This window comes from Ixodes scapularis, unplaced genomic scaffold, assembly GCF_016920785.2.
Source record: "Ixodes scapularis isolate PalLabHiFi unplaced genomic scaffold, ASM1692078v2 PGA_scaffold12__126_contigs__length_90152505, whole genome shotgun sequence".
Lineage (NCBI taxonomy): Eukaryota > Metazoa > Arthropoda > Arachnida > Ixodida > Ixodidae > Ixodes > Ixodes scapularis.
This window is the reverse complement of record NW_024609838.1, coordinates 16,466,996-16,489,198: the sequence shown is the minus strand read 5'-3', so window position 1 is coordinate 16,489,198 and position 22,203 is coordinate 16,466,996. Positions and strand designations below refer to the sequence as shown.

The window sequence follows — 22,203 nt, the reverse complement described above, 5'->3', positions numbered from 1 at the left end:
CACGACAACAAAAACGAAGCACGCTGAGGTGTTCACTCACAGGCAATCGACGAGACAAAAATGCTCGCTTTGTGTTTTGTGACGTCAGAGCTCCAATGTTGCCAACGAAAACCGCGTTTACGCTAGAATGCGATTGGAGCAGTATAAATTCAATTACTCACGCAGAGGGCCATATAAAATTCAGTATTGCACGTACGATGCGTTTCGAGGCAATAACAATGATATTCAATTGTTTTCTCGAATAAAAAATTTGACCGGACAATCCCTTTAAGGTCTGTTCACACGATGCATCTTTTAGGCGCGCAACAGTTTCGCGACACTCAAGTTTCGCGAAATGTGCTCGTTCCCACGTACCGCTTCACGTGCAACAACGATGACGTTTAGACTCGCGAAAATAGTTTGGGTGTTGACCATAAAGTGGCGCTTCAGTTGAAAGCCAACATCATCATCATCACCATTAGCCATTCAGCGCCGTGTTCTCCATCTCCCGCCACATTCTAAGAGTCAAAACGCAGGCGAGCTGGTGAACAATCATAATTAAGAAATAAAACCTTAAGACAAGGAAACAAAAAGGGACATACACAACACCGTCTTAAAGTGAAAAGACGGTGAGAGTGCAGGCGAGCTAATGGTAGCTAATCATGTCGTATTACACCTGAGACTGCGGTGGAAGAAATCGGAAGAACTTTCAGTAGAAGGAACAGGCACACGTTCTCTGTGCCTGTTCCTTCTACTGAAAGTTCTTCCGATTTCTTCCACCGCAGTCTCAGGTGTAATACGACATGACCGTCTTAAAGCCAGCACAGCATACAGCTGTCATTTATTTCCATTTACTTAATTTACTCTTAAATTGTCATTTACTAGTTGTTGAATTGTCATTTACTGCCATTTACTTTATTTACTTTTGAATATGTCTAATTTGGATGGAGGTTGACAAAGAAGAAGACTGTTGTGAAAGTAATGGGAGCTGTACGCTATGCTGGTTTTGAGGCGGTACTGTGTACGTCCCTTTTTGTTTCCTGGTCTCAAGGTTTTATTTCTTAATTATGACTAAAAATAGACGCGAATTATCATCATCACGAATTACGTCTTCGTCCATCGCTGGATTTTTTTCCCGATATGCTACTCACTTTTCCTTCAGTGGTGCTTGACGTGCTTGCGGAAGCGCCGGCAGTATCCATCGTTCGTGGTTTCGGTTTTTTTTCGGATTTGGCTCGGCCACAACACCGGCAGTGAAGTGGTCTTCTCAAACAGCTCGCTCCCCCTTCAAAGACCACGTGAGAGCGTTTCTGAGCGGCCATTGGCGGCGCCCCCAGAGTGATTGACAGGACTCGGCAGAGTTTCAGCAAAAGCTCGCTCCAGAAGCGAGGTGTGCGCGCAACTTTTTTTAGATGCGCGCGTCCTTTTCGGACTCGTTCAGACGGCGCAACCATTTCGCGAAACTATGTTTCGCGACACTAGATGCGCGAGAAAAATGCATCGTGTGAACGGGCCTTTAGGGTGAAGACATCTGGCAATTTTGTCCCACACCTTTTTTATATTTTTTTTTTTCAGAAGCGCGTGAAAAAGCGTGTCCCTGCACGCGTTTGTGGCGCTGTCTGTGCAATGGCGACATTTTGTTTTCGTTGATTTATTTGTATTTTCCCCGTGAGCGCGTGCTGTCGGCATCGGATTCTACAAAGGGTGGCATCACCCTAAGCAGAAGGACATTGAGGCACCCTACATATTAGGATATCTCTGTTCAACCCTGCACGATCTTAGGGCTCATTCACACTGGAAGCGGATCCGCGTTCGCAAAGCGGTTGCGAACGCGGTTGTATAAAGATTCAGTACAATTGCACGCGCATTTGATGACATCAAATGCGCGTGCAATTGCACTGGATCTTCATACAACCGCGTTCGCAACCGCTTCGCGAACGCGGATCCGCTTCCAGTGTGAATGGGGGGTTAGGGTGCTTGCGAGCCACGCTTGTAGCGCATGCAAGCGTTTGAGCACGCGTGCTAAGATAATAACACACAAAAAAATAGAACCGACAAAAGTATCGCATTCAGAGCCGTATCAGGCCTTTCGCTAGGAGTCTGCTGATGACTAGTTACACGTTTTTGCAACGTTCAAAAAGTGCCGACCAACGGAGCCATCAATTGTAATTCTGTTGTGTCTATGTTTATACAGCGGGAAGTTAGTCAGCTCTGAGGGCATCTGGTGTCTTCGTTGGAGATGAAAGACATTGCAGTATACCGCTGCTTGTCTGACGACTTTAACGTGCATCACGCAATAGTGATACATGACAGCAGGCCGGTACGATGCTCATCCAGATTGAAACTGGCAGAGGCGGTGTATTGAATTCACGATCACCGCTCATTCACACTGGAAGCGGATCCGCGTTCGCAAAGCGGTTGCGAACGTGGTTGTATAAAGATCCAGTACAATTGCACGCGCACTCGATGACATCAAGTGCGCGTGCAAATGTACTGGATCTTTATACAACCGCGTTCGCAACCGCTTTGCGAACGCGGATCCGCTTCCAGTGTGAATGAGCGGTCAGTGAGCTTTACAACGTGAGCTTTCGCTACACGTGCTACCGATCCAGGAGCAACGAGACATCGCGGTCGAATTCGAGCTCGAGAGAAAAACAACAGCAACAGCAAGAAAATTCCGGTTTGAGGCATTTAGTACTTGTTTCGCCATCTCGTTTAACAAGTTGAAAATAAAATTAACAGGGTGATTTTATTTACACAAATACGCCAATACAACATTATTTTGCTTTCTTGTCATGGTCTTAAAATTAGGATTACAGACACCCCTAATACGTACGGCCAAGCGTTTTGTCACGTTTGTCTTCTAAATAATTGTATTTTCAAAAATGCCACACAACGCGCTAAAAAAAGTCAAAACGGTCATAATTCTGGATTTTATTAAAAATCTCCAGCGCTCCAAAAGAAAGATCAAAGGGCCGTACAACCTTCATTACGTTATCATAAGTAACCCCCAAAAGAATGAACACTATCGTGCATTTTTGAAATTCAGGTTTGTGTAGCGAAATTTGCCCAGTGAGTGACGAGGGTTGAATCCCCCCTAAAACTTGGACATCATTGCGTGAAATACGCCTGCCCGGTTCAACTACGCGCATTGGTGTCACCCCTTCCCGTGAAACAAATGGATTATATTTAATTCTTGTTCAGTCGGAAATAGTCGTATTTAGTTTCATATGTATTTAATTGGTAAACACAAACCAAACTTGGGAAAGGAGAAAGTCTTAGAGCAAAATAAAGGCTTCAAGCTAAAATAGTTATTCTCACATCCTGTCCCGTGGATAAGACCACGCTTTCTCTAATATTATCTATCGTTATTAATATTAGGCTTTAATAAATGGCAAGGCCTCCAGACGTTCAGAAGGTCTCGCTGGTCTACCGGACCTCTGCCAGAGCCGCTGCCATGCTTGTCTCGTTGCGTGTGAAGCTCCGGTAGATGTGCTCCAGCGATGTGTCCGTGATGAAGAAGTCCTGCAACTTGAACTTCCTTTTGATCTTGCCCATAAGAGTGAACATCTCGCTCCACAGCATGCTCACTTGGGTCATGCGAAACTCCAACAGGCCCTGGTATCAGAAAGTTAAATTAGCCGAAAAAGGCACCAATAGACTGTTCTCCTATTCCTTCCGATGTATACTCTCGTGGACACTTTTGGCTATTGCCGACGTTCGCGACCAAAGGCGTCGCTGGACTCGGTCTCCTACGATTAGCCAAACGCGTCCTAAGTATGCTGAATTCTGCTTACATTAATGAAAATAAAAGGTATTTCAGACTGACAACTTCGACGGTGCTGAATTAAAGGGGGCACGAAGCGATATCGGTTTGAAATGTTCATGAATCTGCAGAGCCGCACTGGTCCTAGTCTGGCCCAAGTATATACTCGCCAAGAACGCCGCTGACTCAGAAGCTTCTTTGTCAAAAGGGGACTATTTCTTTCAGTCTTGCCTTCGCAAAGCCCGATGACGTTATTGCGGGATCCAAACCACCCGCCGTAGGATAGTCGAGCGCGTTCCATGGATTGGGCACGAGAACTGCGTGTGCACTCGACTTCGGCTCGTAACAATCAATGCCTTGGCGGACACTCAGGCAGTGGCTCGTGTTCAACCACTGCGTTGATGAACAGCCGAACTCTTACAATGCCTGGAGCTCAGCCCGCGTTTTCTACTTTGCCAACACTAGCGCGTGGCTATGACGAACGTTGGCAGCATAGGATAGGCAACAGGCAACGTGGCCGCTTCCTCTAGCTCCGCGTTGAGGAAATGAACAATGCTCTTATTTTTAAAATCTTTTTTGGAGAGTGCCATGGCCTAGGAAGAAAAATTGATATAAGTTTATTCAGTTATTAACGTTAGTGACTTATTCTAGGTAGTATATAGCGACTGTAGCAAAGATGTATGGCGAATTGCTAGGCAATTTCGATGGATACGTGAATCGTTCTCAAAAACGCTTAGCGAGAGCTGCACCTCCTGGCTGCAGCGATATGCAATGGGTGTAACGTAATGTAAATTTCCCGCTAAATTTGGCGGGGAAGCTGAATTGGTGTGTAGGTCACATGACGTTTATTTCCCCGCTAAATTGAACGGCGAAACTAAATTGATGTGTAGGCCACGTAACGTCAATTTCCCCTCTAAATCTAGGGGCGAAGCCATCTGACGTCAATTTTCCCGCTAAATCTAGCGGGTATGATCAATTTGTGTGTAGGTCACTTGACGCCAATGTTTCCGCTAAATTTAGCTGGGAAACTTAATTTGTGTAATGGTCACGTGACATGACGTCAGGAGACATAGCTTCGCCCGCTAAATTTAGCGGGTAAACATAATCGGTGTGGAGGTCATGTGACGTGAATTTTCCCAGTAAATCTAGCAGGGAAACTTAATACGACTCTTCTTAGTCCCGCCTCACGAAATCCGGAGTAACTATAATCACGTGACATGTAGTCATGTGACATCATTTTCCCCGCTAAAATTAGCGGAGAAATTGATCTGGCGTTCAGGTCACCTGAAGTCAATTTTCCCGCTAAATCTAGCGGGGAAATTTAATCCGGCTCCACGAAATTCACGACAACTAGCCAAAGAACGTTTCGCGTTAAAATCGTTTCATGACCCCTTTAATGACGCGATAACTTCTCGCTACACCGTGGTTTTTACACACACAATCGAAATTGTCGCTTGTAAGCATCAAAGTTGACAGTCAGACAATTGTGGTCAATTCTGGCAAGCCGACCACAGCGAAGCTTTCGGTCTCGCACGTAATCCAGCGTCTACAGATACTCTGAAAAAAAAAAACGACCTTTAAAAACCCCCCAAAAAGTGTTTTTTTTTTTTTTTTACATTCTTGTCGGGACGGGCGTGTCAGAAAATGAATTTTATGCGGGAAAAAAAGTTAGAGCGATATTGACGGCGAGAGATTTATTTGAAATCCTGCGCGCGAAGTCCATGACGTCACGGTTCATTCCGGAATGACCATCTCGGTCGTGAAGGCGAAGCCGATCCACCTCTCCCCACGCGTCCAAAATGCCGACAGAAAAAAAAAAAAAAAAAAAGTGAAAAGGCAACTGCCGATCAAATCGCGTCTCGCGCCGTCATTATTGCTCTAAAAAATTATTTTCTCGCGTAAATGTTTTTTTTTTCTGACGCGCGTGTTCCAAACAGACTGATAAGAAAAACATTTCTTTTTCTTTCCCAGAGTTTTTTTAAAAAGTGACGACCGAGATTGCCGCTGTAGGGCTCGTACCTCGTAACTGTGCGCCAACTGAGCCTTGGGGAAGTTCATCTTGACGGCCGTCACCACGTCCTTCTGGTACACGAAGTCCTGCTTCTTGTCCGGGTACGTCTTGACGGTGATGGTGACACCCTTGCCAAACTTCTGCTTCAGGTGCGGCAGCGAGCCCAGGCACTGCAGCCTGCCGCTCCCCAGGATGGCTATCCGGTTGCACAGGAACTCCACGTCCGTCAGGCTGCAGCGCGCACCGAATCAATCAATCAATCAATCAATCAATCAGTACTTCATTTCACATCAAGCGTTGATGTAGGCTGCAGGGGCAAAAAGACACAAAAGATTTGACTTGACAAGGACTGAAGCCTGGTTCAGACAGTTGCGTTTGACTGCGTTTGACTGCGTTGCGGCAGCGGGAAACCATGACATCCCTGCTGCTTATTTCGCGTGCCATGATGATTCCTTGGATTGGATTCCACGCTTCATACGAAGCACAGATGTGCCGGTGACTCGCTTTCCGTACTCGACGCAACGCAGTCAAACGCACTCAAACGCAAGTGTCTGAACCGGCCTTAAGGCGAACGACCGAGTCAATTGCCTTAGTAATGACTTGGACTGATTCTAGGATGTTTATATATGGCATCGATGCGGTGACACGGCTGCTCGGAAAGCAGAGTCGCTCCACATGCCTAGTGATTGCTGGGGAAATGAAAGAGCGGTCGCTCCGCTCCTGCCGAGTGGCTTTTTTTTTTTTTTTTTTTTTTTTTTTCTTAGGTGAAAACGAAACTGCTTAGATCGGCTGCAGTGAGGGGTATTCTATTGAGCCTGCATCCAAGCCTAAATTTGGCACTTGTTTCTCAATTTAGGCCAGAAGTAGCCACATGAAAACCGGGAAACCAGAAGTGAAGCCTATCTCTGGCACGTGTTTAATGACTTTGGCCCAAAGAGGCCAGATGACAGCCAAACTGCCAGTAGTGAAGTCCGCCACTTGTTTGGAGTATTAGAGCCACGATACCCACTTTCCGACCAAAGGCTTTCAAGTTTGTTTCTACCTTGGCACCTTTGGGATCTTTAAGGACCTAAATTCCCAAACAAAATCAAATTTCGACAAAAAAAAACAAAAACTGCCACCTAGGCAGCTTTACCCACTGTACTGTGTACCTGTGCGAGGTAAGCACGATGGACATCTTGGCCGTTCTCTGCAGGGCGGTTATGTAGTTGATGACCCTCTTGCGCGCCGTCGTGCCGATGCCTGCGTAGGGCTCGTCTAGCAGTAGCACCCTGGGCATGCCGACCATGGCCAGGCAGAGCGACAGCTTGCGCTTGTTGCCGGCGCTGCAAAGGCCGAGGAACTCGGCGCTTGGTATACGGCGCCTGTAACGCGTCTCACAACTTGTCTTGAGCTTCGTGTTTACCGCGACCTAAAAAGTTGTCCCTCCATTTTTGCCTAACGACGCCACAGAAGTGTCATGGCGGTGTCACAGCAGGGGTAGTAGATGTGGCAGACGCTAGTTTTGCTGCATGTGTCCCTCAAGCTTTACACGGAAGCTTCGAGGGCTAGGAGTTGACGACGGCGCGACGACAGCAGCCGTCGCGTTCTTTTTTCTATAACTTTGACGCCCAACCGCCGTGATAATCGCATCCGACAGCGTGACACTGCAGCCTTTGTGACGTAATTTGTTGTCACTTTGGGGCTGCTTCCGATGCATGGACGGAATGCGGAGAGCAGATCGTCTGCTTCCTGCACAGGAGTTACGGTGACGTCAGAATGACGCTGAGCTCTTATTGGCCGATTAAAAAAAAATATAGTGGGCAGACCTAGAGGCATCTAGCATCGAGCTCTACCCACTGTACCATTTCAGTCAAAGCCAATCAGGGCTCGGCGTCGTTCTGACGTCACAGCAACTCCTGCTCCGGAAGCAGACGACTTGCTCTCAGCATAAGATTCTAAGCACACCCGTCGGACACGCGTTCCATGCGTCGTATAGTTACAAGACTAACCTGTATCGTAAAGGCATTGCTTTTTCAATGACCTTACTATGACATGTGATTTGTATCCGTCATTTTATTTTGTACCTTTTATAAATATTCAGCGTGAGCTGGGAGAAGTCCCTACTGATGTTTGTTGTTGTTCAAACTAGACTTCATTATCTTCTCGTTCGTCTGAATCGGATAAAACTAATTTGAAAAGAAAAACAGAAATCTCATGTAAATGCAACCGGAGAAGAAAAAGCTATCTAGAATTTTCTCTGAAGTAACGAAGACTGCTTGCAGATTAGTTGCATCGACAAGTAATGAAATGACATGGCTGAGCACTCTGACAAATAGTCAAGAAGATAATGAAAACAACTTCCAAAAACTGATCTCCAGTTAACTGATTGCTTCTGATGCCTCACGCACAAGTTTGATGTCATGTCCGAAAGTCGTGCATGAGCAAATTAGATTTTTTTTATAAAAAAAAAGTTTTGTTTTTACTTTTCGGCGAAAATGTGTTTCTGCAGAAAGTTAAACTTTTCCAAGTCATTATTTTTCTGGCGTCCTTCTCGATCCTAGGACCATAAGTCGAAGTTTATTTATGTACTTGCTTAGAAATATTGTCATACCACTGTTGAGGACCATTACAGGGATTAACAAAAACAATTTGGAAAAACAAATAGCCACAAATAAAAAAAAATCTAATTTCTCGTCGTTTAACAAAAAAGAAGGGAGCAAAATCTATCATTAGATAAAATGCACTATGAAAAATGTCACTTTGGGGCCCGATTCAGTTAAGAATTGAGCGATGGACTGTTGGAATTAAGAGATTCTTGTTTATGATCCAAGCCTCGGTGGGCAGTAGTTTCGCAGTCATTATCCGTCATATAAAATTTTTCTATTTGAAGTTTGTAAGTACGAACTGTTTTGGTGCGAGTTTGTCCACTTAACCGTCTTGAACATGCAGCGTGAGGTATATATATATACTTGAATTAAACTTAACCATGTGTCTTTGATCTTCAAAGAAGACAACTTCTCATTAGCGAATTTTTGTCTACGAAAATGAGAGTGGTACATGGAAAGCAACACACGTGAGACGAGCCTCCTCCGTGTATGTGTTCTACTCATCAACATGATGAAGCACCAAAATTATTTTTCGCCATTTTTACAGGACTTCCATCACAATTCGTTCGCGACATCTCCGTTGGAGGTGCCGCCTAACCGCAGCTTCTATTTGCGTTTTTTACCTGTAAGTGCCCACCAGGTTGCCGGCGATGTCTGCCAGGTCAAAGATCTCGAACAGCACTTCCAGGTAGTCAGCGTCGTTGGCGACGCCCTTCAACCGCGAGTGAAGAATCAGCGTCTCTGTGCCCGTCAGCTCGTCCACGAGGCCGTCCCGTTGCGGGCAGTAACCCAAGTGAGCTTGGACCTACGCAGACAGGCGCTCTCAGCTTTTGAGCAGCGCCTCGTAAATTAGCAGTGTTTCGAACGTGCCACCCAAGCAAAGCCCAGAACCATTTATCCGTAGACACTCAGGGCACCTAAGTATTTAAGTCGAATAAACAATCGAGTAAAGGACCGTTCACAGACTTGCGTTTGCTTATGTTATAGTTGGTGACAGCTCAAAAGTTTAGGATAAGCTCTTCCCTCAAAGCTCTACACTATCCACATTTAGTGGAGCGAACGCTGGAGATGAGATGAGTCCGTCCTCACATTTTCTCAAGCGTTCAATCTGATCAAGTGGAGAAGTGGGGGGATTTTGTGAGGAGCTTGTTTTGCACTCTTCAGGCCGGTTCCCACGTGCAGTGCAGCGCTGATACAGCGCTATTTACGTGTCTGCAGCCACTCATCGTCTGCCATGAGCGACAGTTTTGGCAGTACGATACAAATCTAGTGAACGCTTTCGTCAGCACGTGCTTAGCGCGAAGTCGGCGGTGGGCGTATAGACGCTTTCAGCGCGCGCCAAATTCAGCCGCCATAGCCGACCTTCTCTTGTCTTACCGAGATGTCGAGCGACTGAAGCGGGCGTTGACGAGTCTCCACAAGGGCCTATGCTGGGGAGAAGGACACGGTAGAATCTGAAATGGCAATTAGCTTTCCTGCTGTGGTAATGATGAAGTGGATCGAACGGAATAAGAGGAAACAAAAACTGAAGGTCGGTTATGGCGGCGCCCATGCACAGCTGCCTGAAAGCGTCTATAGCGCTGCGATGTATGTGTGAACAGATCTTTACCATGTCACTAACTATACTTCGTTTCACCTTAGCGAAGGCTAGAAGCGCGAGCTCATAGCGTTGACAGCTGCTCTTAAGTCACGAGAGCTTGTGCCGCCGAGATGTGCCCCACAGCAAGGAGCTCGCGCTTGTAGCGTTTCCTGCGGTACATCATAAGGTGAAAAAGAGCATACACACTGCGTTGGTTCAGGAGTCTAAGCAAGTTTTCCCAAGGCGCTCACGAGTCTGGTCTGCCGAACGATCGAAAAGCCGTCGAGGAAGACGTCTCCGTCGGCGGGCAAGACGTCGCCCGTGAGGATCCTGAAGGTGGTCGTCTTTCCGGCCCCGTTGACGCCCAGCAGGCCGAAACACTCCCCGGTCCGCAGGACGAAGCTGAGGCCCTGAAGCACGGGCTTCTTCTGCCACCAGCCGTACGCCTTCGTCAGGCGGCTCACAACCATGGCGGGTCTCTGGTCTGGCCCGAGCGGTCTGGCGTCTCGACCAACAGACCCGCTCAGGGTGTCGACCAAGGCGTTTTCTCGCACGGCATCGGAGTCCTCAAGCATCACCTGTAAATGGTGTAAATGTTTGAACGAGTGTCTACGCAGTCAAGGAGTCACTAAGGTTTTTAGGTTTTCTTTGCCTCGAGAATTATTAAAATGGTAATGAAACGGCATTGAATCATGAAACGGCATATGTCCGCCCCAAATTAGAATTTTCATTAGCTACCTGGAGCCCCATGCATCAGAAACACCTAACCGCTCGCATCGAATCAGGTCGGAATCGCGCAGCACGCTTCTTAGCAGCAACCTATTTCTTTAACGCGAGTGTTTCTCCCCTCAAACGTCAGTGCTCGTTACCTTTGCTTGAAGTGCGTCGCACCGTCTCTCTCATGTGCATACTACATAAGTTCTATTACAACCATTGTTATACAAACATTTCTTTTTTTAACCCGCCCTATAGATCACCCCATCGCACCATAAACAGCAAAAGGTTTCAACATATCACTGGTTCAACAAACGAATTCATTGATTCAGTTGTACCGTATCCGCACAGGAACAACTTTCCCGAGTTCATAGCCACCATTACTGACACTAAACTATTCAGTGAAAAACGTATCTTGATCTGTCAAATCTACCGTGTTTCTTTCCTAATTACACATACTTCGTTTATTATGTTATATTTTTGTCATTCTCGTGATACATCCAATCATGTAATCACAATTCAACTTATTTTTTTTTGTGCAAAGTGAGTGACACCTGTACTGCAGTTTTGTGTATTATTATTTATTGGGTTTCTTTATATCTATATATGTTTATATGTCTCGCCCCTTTTACACAAAATTCTCAACGAGCCCGTAAGGTTTGACGAAAATATAAATAAATATATCTGGACGTGACGACCTCTACGCAAGCGTACTGACAGAAGTTCAATATGTACTAGCATACTCGCACAAAACAACACATTCTATAGTTTTGTAAGATGTAAGGGTAGTCGCACTGCTTATACATAATACAAAAATAAATCGGTGCTCGCACCAGACATGATAATAAAATCATCCGTAGACACGCCTCAAACATGTTTTAATCAACACATGCGTCGAACATGTCTGCACGCAGTTTGTGTGTGACCGTTCACGAAGGGAGAATCACTCCTTACACAATCTCGGCAGAGGGTCTTTTGTCTGACGTATCAGGAGTGCGACCACGGTTTTCAAGGATTTATTTCCATCAGCATCTCCTCTCATTGCAGGTAGATGGATCACCTTGGTGGGGGAGGCGATCAACTTTGGCGTTGCGGTGGCTCGGACGTTTTCTTGGGGCGCGCTGAGCAGTCTCTCTACGCGGAACGCCCAGCGGGACTCGACGAACATGAGCACGAGGAAGAGGACGAGTCCCTCGACGGCCAACGTGGTCGCCTCGTAGAAGGCCGAGTACGGGTGCACCGACAGGGCCTGGATCGTGGCGTCCTCGGGATGCTGGCCTTTGGGCACTGCGGAGGTTTGGAGGGGAGAGAGCAAACACTGAGATGAAACATTTACGCACCTAGCGATTTACTTTAAAGCTGTGTGGGAAATACGCTTAAATTACTTGTTTCTGTCGCAGCGCTCGGTTGGGGACGCTGGACCGATTGAACACGAGTTCATGCCGACGCAGCTATCGCGTTCAAAACGTGAGTTCGAACGACGTATAGATGACGTGAAGTGCAGAGGCACCAGTCATGATTGGTTATTTCACTAGGGACATGCGCCGGTACCCGAGGCCGAAGGCAGCAGATGATCTTTAATCGAAAAGAGGAGACAAGACTCGGCCGAGAGAAGAAAATTACAATCGAGTTATCTTCCGTACTGCCTGAGCCCAAACTTCCTTTCTTGCACGCCCATCAATGTCATCTTTTCCCACATGTCCCCCGTGCTAGACCGCACGAGTGTCGTCAGTTCACTGATACACCGAGGCACACGAGCAAAAGAGAAACATGTAAACCAACGAAAACGAGTGTGCGTCTCACTCTTGTGTCCCTTCACGAGATAGTGCGGCTGATTCTCACAGCACCTAAAATTATGAAAACCCGTGTACTAGAATATGCTTACATCGTTAGAGTGAGATCGAACGCAGACGCAGATCGGACACAAACGCTGTGTTGGTGTTCGGCTGGGCCGTGTGTTCCATAAGAACGTTCGATGTCAGGTACCGGACCGATTGCTAAGTTGGCGTCACCCTGACGTGATGCGACGTGAAGGTAGTCGAGGTTGTTCACATGTTTCGGTTACCCTGAGTAGTCTTGGGAGAGGTCTTGTTTTGTTTTTTTTGGGGGGCGGGGGGGGGGGGGGGGGGGGGGCTAAACATCGTGTTGCGTGGCAAACAAGCCGGGCAAAGCACCCTCTATATGTTTTCGCAACGATCCCTGACAGTACTTATAAAGATAATTGGCTTTCCTAGTGACTTCAATAACCTTCTTTCTTGTGGAACAAGCAGCGATACTGTACAAATCTTGTATGAGCCGCAACATTAACGTTAACCCGAATCTAAAAAAGAAGGATTGTGCGAGCCGGGTCTCTCACCTTCGCAGCATAGTTTGAGTGATAACTTGAAGTCGATGGCGTGCGTGTGGCAGACGCGCTCGAGGTTCACGCCGCCCGTGCGGCAGATCTTGTTCTCGCTGCTCAGCTCCAGAATCTTGGTCATGCCCCGGGAGTAGGAGAAGGAAGGCACGAGCAGCATCGCCTGCAGCATCACTTCGAGTACCACCATGACCAGAGGAGCGTTGATGGTGTACGCGAAGTGTTCTACGAACACCGTTCCCAGGCAGCCCAGGAACGCTGGGATCGAGGAGGAGGAGGAAACTTTATTATTCTTCCGGGATCAGGTATTGGGGGTGGTGAAGGCCCAGAGGGCCGCCGCGATCGCCAGGGCCCGGGAGGTGGTCAGGACTTGGGCTGACTCCTCCGGGTAGCGCAACATCCGCTCCCAGAGGTGAGGGCAGGGAAGAGGGGGGTATGGGTCTGGCGGGGCATTCGCAAAGGGAATGGTAGTGAGTGTCGAGTACCCCGCAGGGCAGGACAGGCGGGGGTGGTAAAGAGGTGTGGGTGAGTTTGTATTAGTTGTGTTCGGTAGGGGAAAGTGTGTGTTTGTAAGAGGCGCAGCATGTGTGCTGCTTCTTGGGAGAGGTGGGGGTGCGGGGGAGGGTATTGGCGGCGGAGGAGGCGGTACTGTAGGGTAATATCCCTGTACTGCAGGAGGGAGGTAGGCTTGCCTACAGGAGCATCGCATGTAGGCGCAGTTGAAACGGCGGCTCGGTCGATAAGTTCGCGAGGACGATCGTGCACCATCTCATTAGCGCCTACGCCTGTGTGGGCTGGTGTCCACAGCAGGGTCACGGTGTCGGATGGAGGGTTGTTTGTGGGCAGAGAAGGCCAGAAGGTAGGACACGGACGCATCTTCTCTAATGTTTCGAACCGTGGATATGGAAGATTCGGCCCCGTCTGTGCTCATTCCGTTTCTTGTTTATTCCATCCTTGTGAAAGTATTATTTAACAGTGGTAATGTCTGGTAATATAATATGTAGACAGGGCCCCCGTCAAAGTTGTGTTCGTTTTTTTTTTGTATTCTTTTAATTGTTAACATACTCTAGTAAGTTTCAATGGTACTAGGATGTGGCGCTACATTAGGCTAAAATGCATAACATACCGTAGCACCGTAGCGTTATGTAAAAAGTATGAAAAGCATTAAAGGCCGACGTACATCCCCGGTTTTCTGCAGGGAAGATAATCCTCTTAGCGCTCCCCTCTCCTAAGCTGCGAGGGGAGCCAAGTTGGGGCAAGGTAAAAAGTGGAGAGGATGTAGGAAAGAAGGAAGCGGGCCAAAGTGGAAAGCGCGAAGTGTACGTCGGCCTTTAAACGAAAAACTATTAGTAGTACTGGGCGGACAGATAGTCTTGTTTAATACCATAACAATCATAAGAAAGTTGCCCAAAGGGATTGAATTTATTTGGAACAGTCAACGTTATTCGCAGCACTAATTGCTTTCTCTTATAATACTTTATCAAAAAAACAGCGTTGTCGAATAAAAAATGCAAACGCGCCCCCGTCTACACCGCTATAAATCTAAATTACATAATTGGAGCATAAGCATGCTGATCAGGTTCAATTTAGACCATACTTGATCAATTAAGGGAGGCATCACTGCACCAGTATAAGTGACATCAGCTTTGCTGAACCGTTTAATGCGTCACTGGACGTAGAAGTTAACAAAAAAGTGAGTAATTAAAATATAGTAGGATTCGAACGATGTGACGTAGATATTTGAGCGTACACAAAATGAAGGCGGTGATGGCGAGGGTCGAGTAGCCCTGGATGGGGTTGTCAAAGAAGAAGGACGTGATGTAGATGCCTGGAAGGACGGCGAATCCGTGCAGCAGGTTGAGAAGAATAATGGCCTCTGCAGAAAGAAACACACAAGCATGTGGGAATAACGAGGGAACATATTTCCTACCTTGTTTCTAAAGCTCCAGATTAATCGCACTCTAACTTCCAGGGAGCCCCAATGCCCGAGTCCCACTACAGCGACAAACAGAAACAAGCGACAGCGGCAATCCCTCAAACCACAGTCTTTCGCGATTTGACAGGCTTTGTAGAATAAAGGAGGCTATGTTCAAGCACGAGCATCATGCACGCGATCATATCTTTGGCAGGCTCGCAATCACTTGTGCTTACTTCACGAGCACCGAAGGACTAAACGCCTGCCAAAGGTACCATTGCGAGCATGCTGCATGAGTTGGAGGCTTGTCGCTGTCGTTTGTTTAGACATAAAACTAAGAGGCTAAGCTGCAGGTATACCTGCAGCTTAGCCTCTTAGCTTATAAGCATGAAGACACTAAGTCGTCTAGTGATATATGTCGATTACCACTACGAAGCTTCTACAATGTATTTTTTCTTTTATATTGGCGAAGGAAAGCATTTTTTTTTCGCAAGAATTATACTGATATCTATCCACAAGAAGAAACCGAAAGTAACAAAAATGGCGAAGGTAGAACCGAGACATCGTTGTAACTGTTAGCACAAACATGTTTATGTTGCGAGCTAGAAAACAAACAAACAAACAAAAAAAAACCTCGTCCTGTCTTCCACCATCTTATATTTAATTTTTACTTTCCGTTTATTTTCGCAAGATTACCTCTTCGTCGAATGTACCTGGTCATTTTAAAATACATTTCAATTTTACACTTAATCGCTCAGGATGCTATTGGCAGAATGCACTTCCATCGTTGTATTAAATACTTGTAAAAAATACCGTAATTATTAACAGGATAAGAACAGCAGGGGCCCCTTTTAAATGCCCGGCCTCCTGCACGTGCTCCTTGCCTTCTGCCGTGCTTCGGCAAAGGGTTTCCAAGGGCATAGCTCGCGCTAGAAGTGGGACAATCAAAGGACATGGGTGCCATTCTCGATTACTGGCAACGTGTGCCACAAAAATCGTCTTTGTGGTCGTCCTTACATGATTGGCAAAACGCTCACTTGGACGTGTTGAGTATGGTGGCTTATACTTTCATTAATGGAAATAGAAGGAGTGTCAGGCTGTCGACTTTGCCGGTGTTGGTTTAAGGACGCGACTGCTACAAGCGTCCGGCGTGGCTTTTTACACACACCATCGAAATTGTCACTGGCCATCAAAAATTGACAAACATAGCAACCATAGAAATACCTCGTGGCTAATAAAAGGGTCCGCAACCCAGTTTTATTCTACCCCCTCCTAAATATGCAAAACTAACAAATCTCCCCAAATGCATCGTCCCGTAGTTATCCGTTGATAAAATGCTCACGAGTGTCGATGCCCACGAGGTAGTTGAGCTGTGAGAGCAGGGGAGGCAGTACAAAGAGCGCCGTGCCCAGGTAGAACATGAAGTCCCAGAAGAAGTTGGCCGACCAGTACAACAAGCTGCTCACGCCATTCATAAAGTGCAGGTGCTTCACCTGTTCACAAGAAAAAACGCCTATTTTTATCCGTTTCATTCGAGCGTATTGAAGAAAGCACTATTCCAGCGTAAGCTGCAAGAATATTTATTATCAACTGCCATCGCGAGAATATCTTGGTCCTTGACCTAAAACTCAATCTGCTGTCTGATGGAGCAAGTTGAGCTACACGCAATATTACCATATTTTAAGATACAAAAATAGAAGATATCAGCATAGTTTTAATTAATCAGTCGCTTAATAGGTTCATAGGTCTGCTTAGTTGTGTGCTAATCACGAGAAAGTGTAGCCTTGCAAACTGTTGAGATCCCATGTCAAGTTTACAATATATGTTCTAATGAAACTACGAACTCTATCACAATTGAACACTGTTACTGACTACATATAATGTTAAAAATGCGCCGACTAAACACCACAATGTGCCAACCATGTGATGAATCGCTCCGCGAAAGAACCAGAAAATGCACCAGCTGTGACGTCGGCGTGACATTTTCAAAATGGCTGGGTCCTTAATGATTACGCAATAATCTCGGTAGAGGACTATTTGTGTATCGCGGAGAAACGATGGCTGGCGGTAATGAGGGTAATTCTGTGAGAAACCTCTGGCGCATTCTTAATCTTTACTTGATTTTAACGGGCTACAAGTGCAGAAGTCCGTTGTTGCCATTGGCTACTTTAAAAGGCTACAAGTGCCTTGTCATTAATAAATCCGATGAATAGGGCCGTACTACTTACTTCCGTTTCTCCCTCCAAAAGCATGCAAACCTAGGTGTGAGAAGTGGTAACTCATGATGACTTCACTGCGGGACCACAGGTCAGCCGTAGTTTCAGAGAGGCATTAAAACACTGCAACCCGATGAAGTTCATGGATTTGACTCAAGCCTCAAATGTGCCCTTGGCTTGGCGTTCACGGCATTCGAATTGGAGCTCGTGTTCGGTCACTGCCTTAACCAAAATTGACAATTTCTGGCAAAACGACTATGATGCGGCATTTTACGGCAGCATCAAGGCTTAAACCGAGATCCCGTGTTCGTCTGCTGAGGTGATTACGGGAGCTCTATTTTTTTTTCTTTCAGTTTCATCTGTAAACGCACGAAAAGGAAAGATCGCAACCTGAATAATCTGGAAAATCATGGATATCTGGGAGGTTGATACTTAAACAAAAACATAAAAATCTGAGCCTGAAAAGTGTAAAATCAACACCTCCTTGATAAGATGGCCTTCGCGGTAGTCTCCCTCCGAGAGGTTGAATGATTGGATAGATGAACGATAACGGCTGTATTGTCTATAGCGGGCGGTAGCTTGCCCCGCCTCGCGTAGAAACCAAAAGGACAGACATGGGACATCAGTGTTGCTCGGCTGGGGCTCGTATCCTTACTGATTGAACACGAGCCCCACTAGGCGAACGCTGACGTTGAACTTGTGTTCAATGTGCACATGGTCTGACATATATGGGGCGCGTCTGAAGGAAATTTAAACCGTGTTTTTCGCACCACGAAAATAAAAAAAGACCTCGTGGAGAGCTCAAAATTCGTCAAAACGTAGCCCCAGGCCCCCAGCCTTTCAAAAAAAAAAAAAAAAAAAAAAATGATGCCGACGTTTTAGCACTAACCGTTTTCTTATTCAAAAGTTGATGTGGTTTTCTGAAATTTTCAGTGGAAAAACGGGGCCCATTTTCGCCTGATTCCGGTTTTTGTCCCCATAGAGCTTCATATGTCCCAGAGCTCCGTAGGCCGCCATTTTTCCATTCAAATGTTTGAGAAAATTGCTTATAACCTTCGAATAAGATGACGGTTGGTGCTGAAACATTGGCATCTTGCTTGAACGGCTGGGGCTACGTTCTGACGGAGTTTGAGCTCTCCGCTATGTCTAGTTTATTTTTGCGGTGCGAAAAACTGGGTTCACAAAACACTAGTACGTGAGGACACACAGCTGGTGAACGCTGCGACGCGATCGACCAGAAATAGTCCTATTGCCGCGCACCGGAGCAGCCTCAACCGACAGCGCCTCCGCCTATATACCAAGCGACGCGACTGAAAAAAAAAAAAAAAAAAAAAAAAAAAAAAAAGTCATTTTTATTATACCCTTGCGCGCGCTCTTTCAGATCAGAGCGCCTGCTTTGACCATGACGGACGCTGGCTCGACCACCGTGCCAGAAACCTTTCCGCTTCAACGCGTTAAAAAAAAAAAAAAATGTTGCCGCAGTTGGTGCACGAAACTATGATAATTGACGACGCACTGCCTGAGCAACACGAGTAGCGCAAGTGTCAAGTGCTACATGACGTCACGCCCCCAGAAACGACTGAAAAAACAAGCGTGTCTCCAACCGAGAAGCATGGGAAACCAGGCCCGCGACAGGCTGACATTAGTCGCATATCAAAGAGCCACTTAGTGTCGCCGTTTGCAACCGAGGCGAGGAGGGGGACTTTATCTGGCAGCTGCGACGCGTGCGGTGTCCACACTGATGTGCATCTTACACATTGGACCTGGGCTAGCTTCCAGTGAGTGACGAAGCAAATCTACCACTCTTGCCTCTTTATCTAGGTGATGCTGGGGAAAATACGGGGGAGACAGAGCCACGAAGGTTACCTGAGTCACCCTCTCTATGACGGGATAGATGACGAAGTTACTGCACATGAGGCTGGACACCATGGGAAAGAAGATGGAGCGCAACACCTTGGGCATGACCTCGCGGTACGTGTTCTGCTGTTTCACGAGTTCGTTTTCGTCTCTCTTGACGGACGGGTGGGCCTTGACGCTGAACACCATGGTCGCTGTCGGGTTCTGGGTTAGGTTGCGCAGCCGCGCTGTGTTGAACGCGCTGAGCGCCAAAAGTCCCGCGTGGGGGCCTTCGCCGTTGTACCAGAGTAGTGTCCTGCGCATGCGCGGAAATTCGTAGTTGTATGTACGATTCATGTGTAAAGGCCAGCACCTCTTAGACAGCTTTCAAACCTGTGTGTCACGCGACATGAGGTCACGTCCCGGAGGCCTGCACTGGCGCTGATTGGATACGTGTGCCGCGTCAGCGTTCGCGTGGGATATGATAGGGAACGAGTTCCACGCGAACACTGACGCGGCACTCGCATCCAATCAGGGCCCGTGCACGCCTCCGGGACGTGACGTCATATCACGTGACACGTAGGCTTGAAAGCTGTTTAGGAACTACTGCAAAGGCACACAGCAGCATTGCGCGTTGGGATTGGTTTTCGCACTGCTCAATGAGGTGCTTGTTCCTTACGAACGCGTGTCATGGATTGAGCACGTTTGGGGAGTCCGGTGAGGAAGTTGGAAGGGGGGTCAACGGTGGGGCAAGGAGGCGTGAGCGAGAGAGGCATTAAACGGGCGACCGCGGTGCGGCAAGCATGGACGAGCTAGAGTAACTGTACGGGCTCTGCTTGCAGGTTCAGAATATCGCGATCGTTTTTCTTGCGCCGCCAATTCCTTATTGAAGGAGAAGCGGTGGAGCCTGTTTGTCGCCTTGTGTTTGTGAAAAAGCATCCTGCCCTACAATCGAACACGCTGAAAGGTACCTTGATCGTTGAACATTATGTGAAGCCAATAGGTAGTGTATACTCGGTTTTTTTTATAACGCGAGCGATCTCTGAAAACATGTCTCCAAAGTCTGGGAAGCAGGCGACACGGAGGACGATCGCTTGGCTCGCGTCTGCGGCACTCGCGGAGTGATACGCGACCGGCACGTCCAGGCACCTCGGACGAGACAACAACGCGAAACTGCAACTTGCGAACGGACGACATTTTCGTCGGCTACTACGTTCTACCGACGGCGACGAGAGAAACAGGAGACAAATGACTGGACGACGGCGCACGCGCAGCGTGTCGCCGCACCATATCTTCTCTGTGTCGCACGCCGCAGCATACAGTCTCACAGCCACGCCATCCGCTCCTCCGGGTCTCCTGCGAAAGCCACGGCCGCTCCCGCAGTGCGGCCTTGGATACAACGTGGCCGGGAGCACCATTGCGATGCTCTGTTCCGCAAGCGTAGCATATACTGTTAAGGCCTGTTCAGACACTTGCGTTGGAGTGCGTTTGACTGCGTTGCGTCGAGAACCGAAAGCGAGTCACTGGCACATCTGTGCTTCGTATGAAGCGTGGAATCCAATTCAAGGAATCATCTTGGCACGCCATATAAGCAGCAGGGATGTCCTGGTTTCTCGCAGCCACATCGCAGTCAAATGCAACTGTCTGAACCAAGCTTTACTCTAGGGCGAGCGTGGGTAAACCTAGAATGAGAGAGCGTTCAACTACACGGTCACGGTCACGTATTTTATGGACACCTTGATGTGACTATGTGGGCATGCGACGTCTGAATTTTGTTTCTGTTGCCTGGACGCCAGATGCAAATGATCAACATCAGTAAATTAGTTACTGCAATTTCTAGAGTTCTAACAATCGCGAAACACACGAGCATTTCATTTCAGGTGTAATCTACCTTGCTTGTATCTTATCTTTTTTTTAAAAAGCACGGTTCTTGCTTCGTGATTCGGCATTCCTAAGACGTCAGCCTCATTTGCGACGGTGACTGCAGTGCGGCTAGGCATGGAGACAAAGCCCCGATCCGCCGCACGTTCAGCAGGAAACACGTACTACGTTGGACCTCTCGATCAGTGGAAATACGCCCTTAGAACTTTGGCGGGCGGACACCCACCCTTTTTGCTTGGTCATCTGGAACCCGGCGTGAATGTCGAAGATGTAGTGACGCAGAGAGTGCTGAGCGATGCCGAGCAAGTATTGCGCAATATTGTAGTCCGCCGGAATGTCGTCTGTCTTAAAGCTTTGTTCGACGAGGACGGGCCCGAGGTACTTCTCCACAAATGCAGACTGCGTCTCGTGCTGGACAAAACCCTGCAGCCAGGGTGCAAGGAGTCTCAATCAGAGTTATCGAAAACACATGAAACGATGTGCAGCGCTTACCTGTCATTTCTACGAAATGCCAATACGTACAGTCTGCAGTCATGTAATAAGCGTCAGTATGATCCCATCTCACTCTATAGCTGTATTAAGGTTTTCTTGTATAGGTCTGCCACAAACTACTGCAGTCAAGGCGTGCTCAAGGCCATACTTCAAAGTCAAAGCGCGAGCTCCCGACAGCAATACTGTTTCTTAAAGTAGAATCTGGTGACGCTATGCTGAAACTTTTAATTACCATTTATATACCGCAGGGTTGACTTAAAAAAATATTAAATCAGTGCATAAGGTCGTAAAGTATAATTCGCTTATCAGTCATCATTAAAATTCACATTTCGTTGGGGTAGTCGGCAGATCACCAATTTTAGCTATGTTCAAAAAAAACAAAACAAGCACGGATGGATTACTTTTTGATTTCAAATTCAGCTAGCTGCTATTACAGCACGACTCGTTCGCTCCCAGAACTTTGGTAGAGTTTTCAAGAATGCGGTGGGGAGCACTTCGAATAAGAAACGTTACGGCATCTAATTTTGGTACGAGATTGAATCTGTCCAGAAATCTCTTATGAACATGTGCGCGGTGCAAGAAGTAATGCGGTAAGTAAACTGAGTGGCGAGGGCCGTTCGGTAGTATTTTATTAAGACCAAAGTTTCTTCGCAAGATGTATAATGAGATCAAAGGTTTATTGAAGTATCGAATACCAAATACCCGTATTTTTAAATGTTTATTTTCAACCTCTTAGAATCTGCAGACGTTACTAATACGTCATGAAAGATTTGATATTCGGGTTTGGCATTGACTGATTTTTGTATTGACTTTTACTGACTTTTGTAGCGCTTCGTCGCAATAGGGCACAATATGCCATGTAATTTTGTT

The 22,203-nt window shown here is 47.0% G+C and overlaps 1 protein-coding gene across 1 annotated transcript; it reads right to left on the bottom strand.

Moving 5' to 3' along the window:
- Positions 1-3,352: 3,352 nt before the first annotated feature.
- LOC8026244 (ATP-binding cassette sub-family A member 2) lies at positions 3,353-21,340 on the bottom strand. Its single transcript, XM_042289331.1, has 11 exons — positions 21,334-21,340; positions 21,068-21,182; positions 18,991-19,276; positions 16,251-16,401; positions 12,994-13,251; positions 11,698-11,924; positions 10,175-10,501; positions 8,968-9,149; positions 6,908-7,081; positions 5,765-5,987; positions 3,353-3,597 (listed from the first exon to the last, which is right to left on the bottom strand). The coding sequence occupies exons 1-11, from the start codon at positions 21,338-21,340 to the stop codon at positions 3,409-3,411; spliced, it is 2,139 nt and encodes a 712-aa protein (XP_042145265.1). The 3' UTR covers positions 3,353-3,408.
- Between the last annotated feature and the right edge of the window lie 863 nt (positions 21,341-22,203).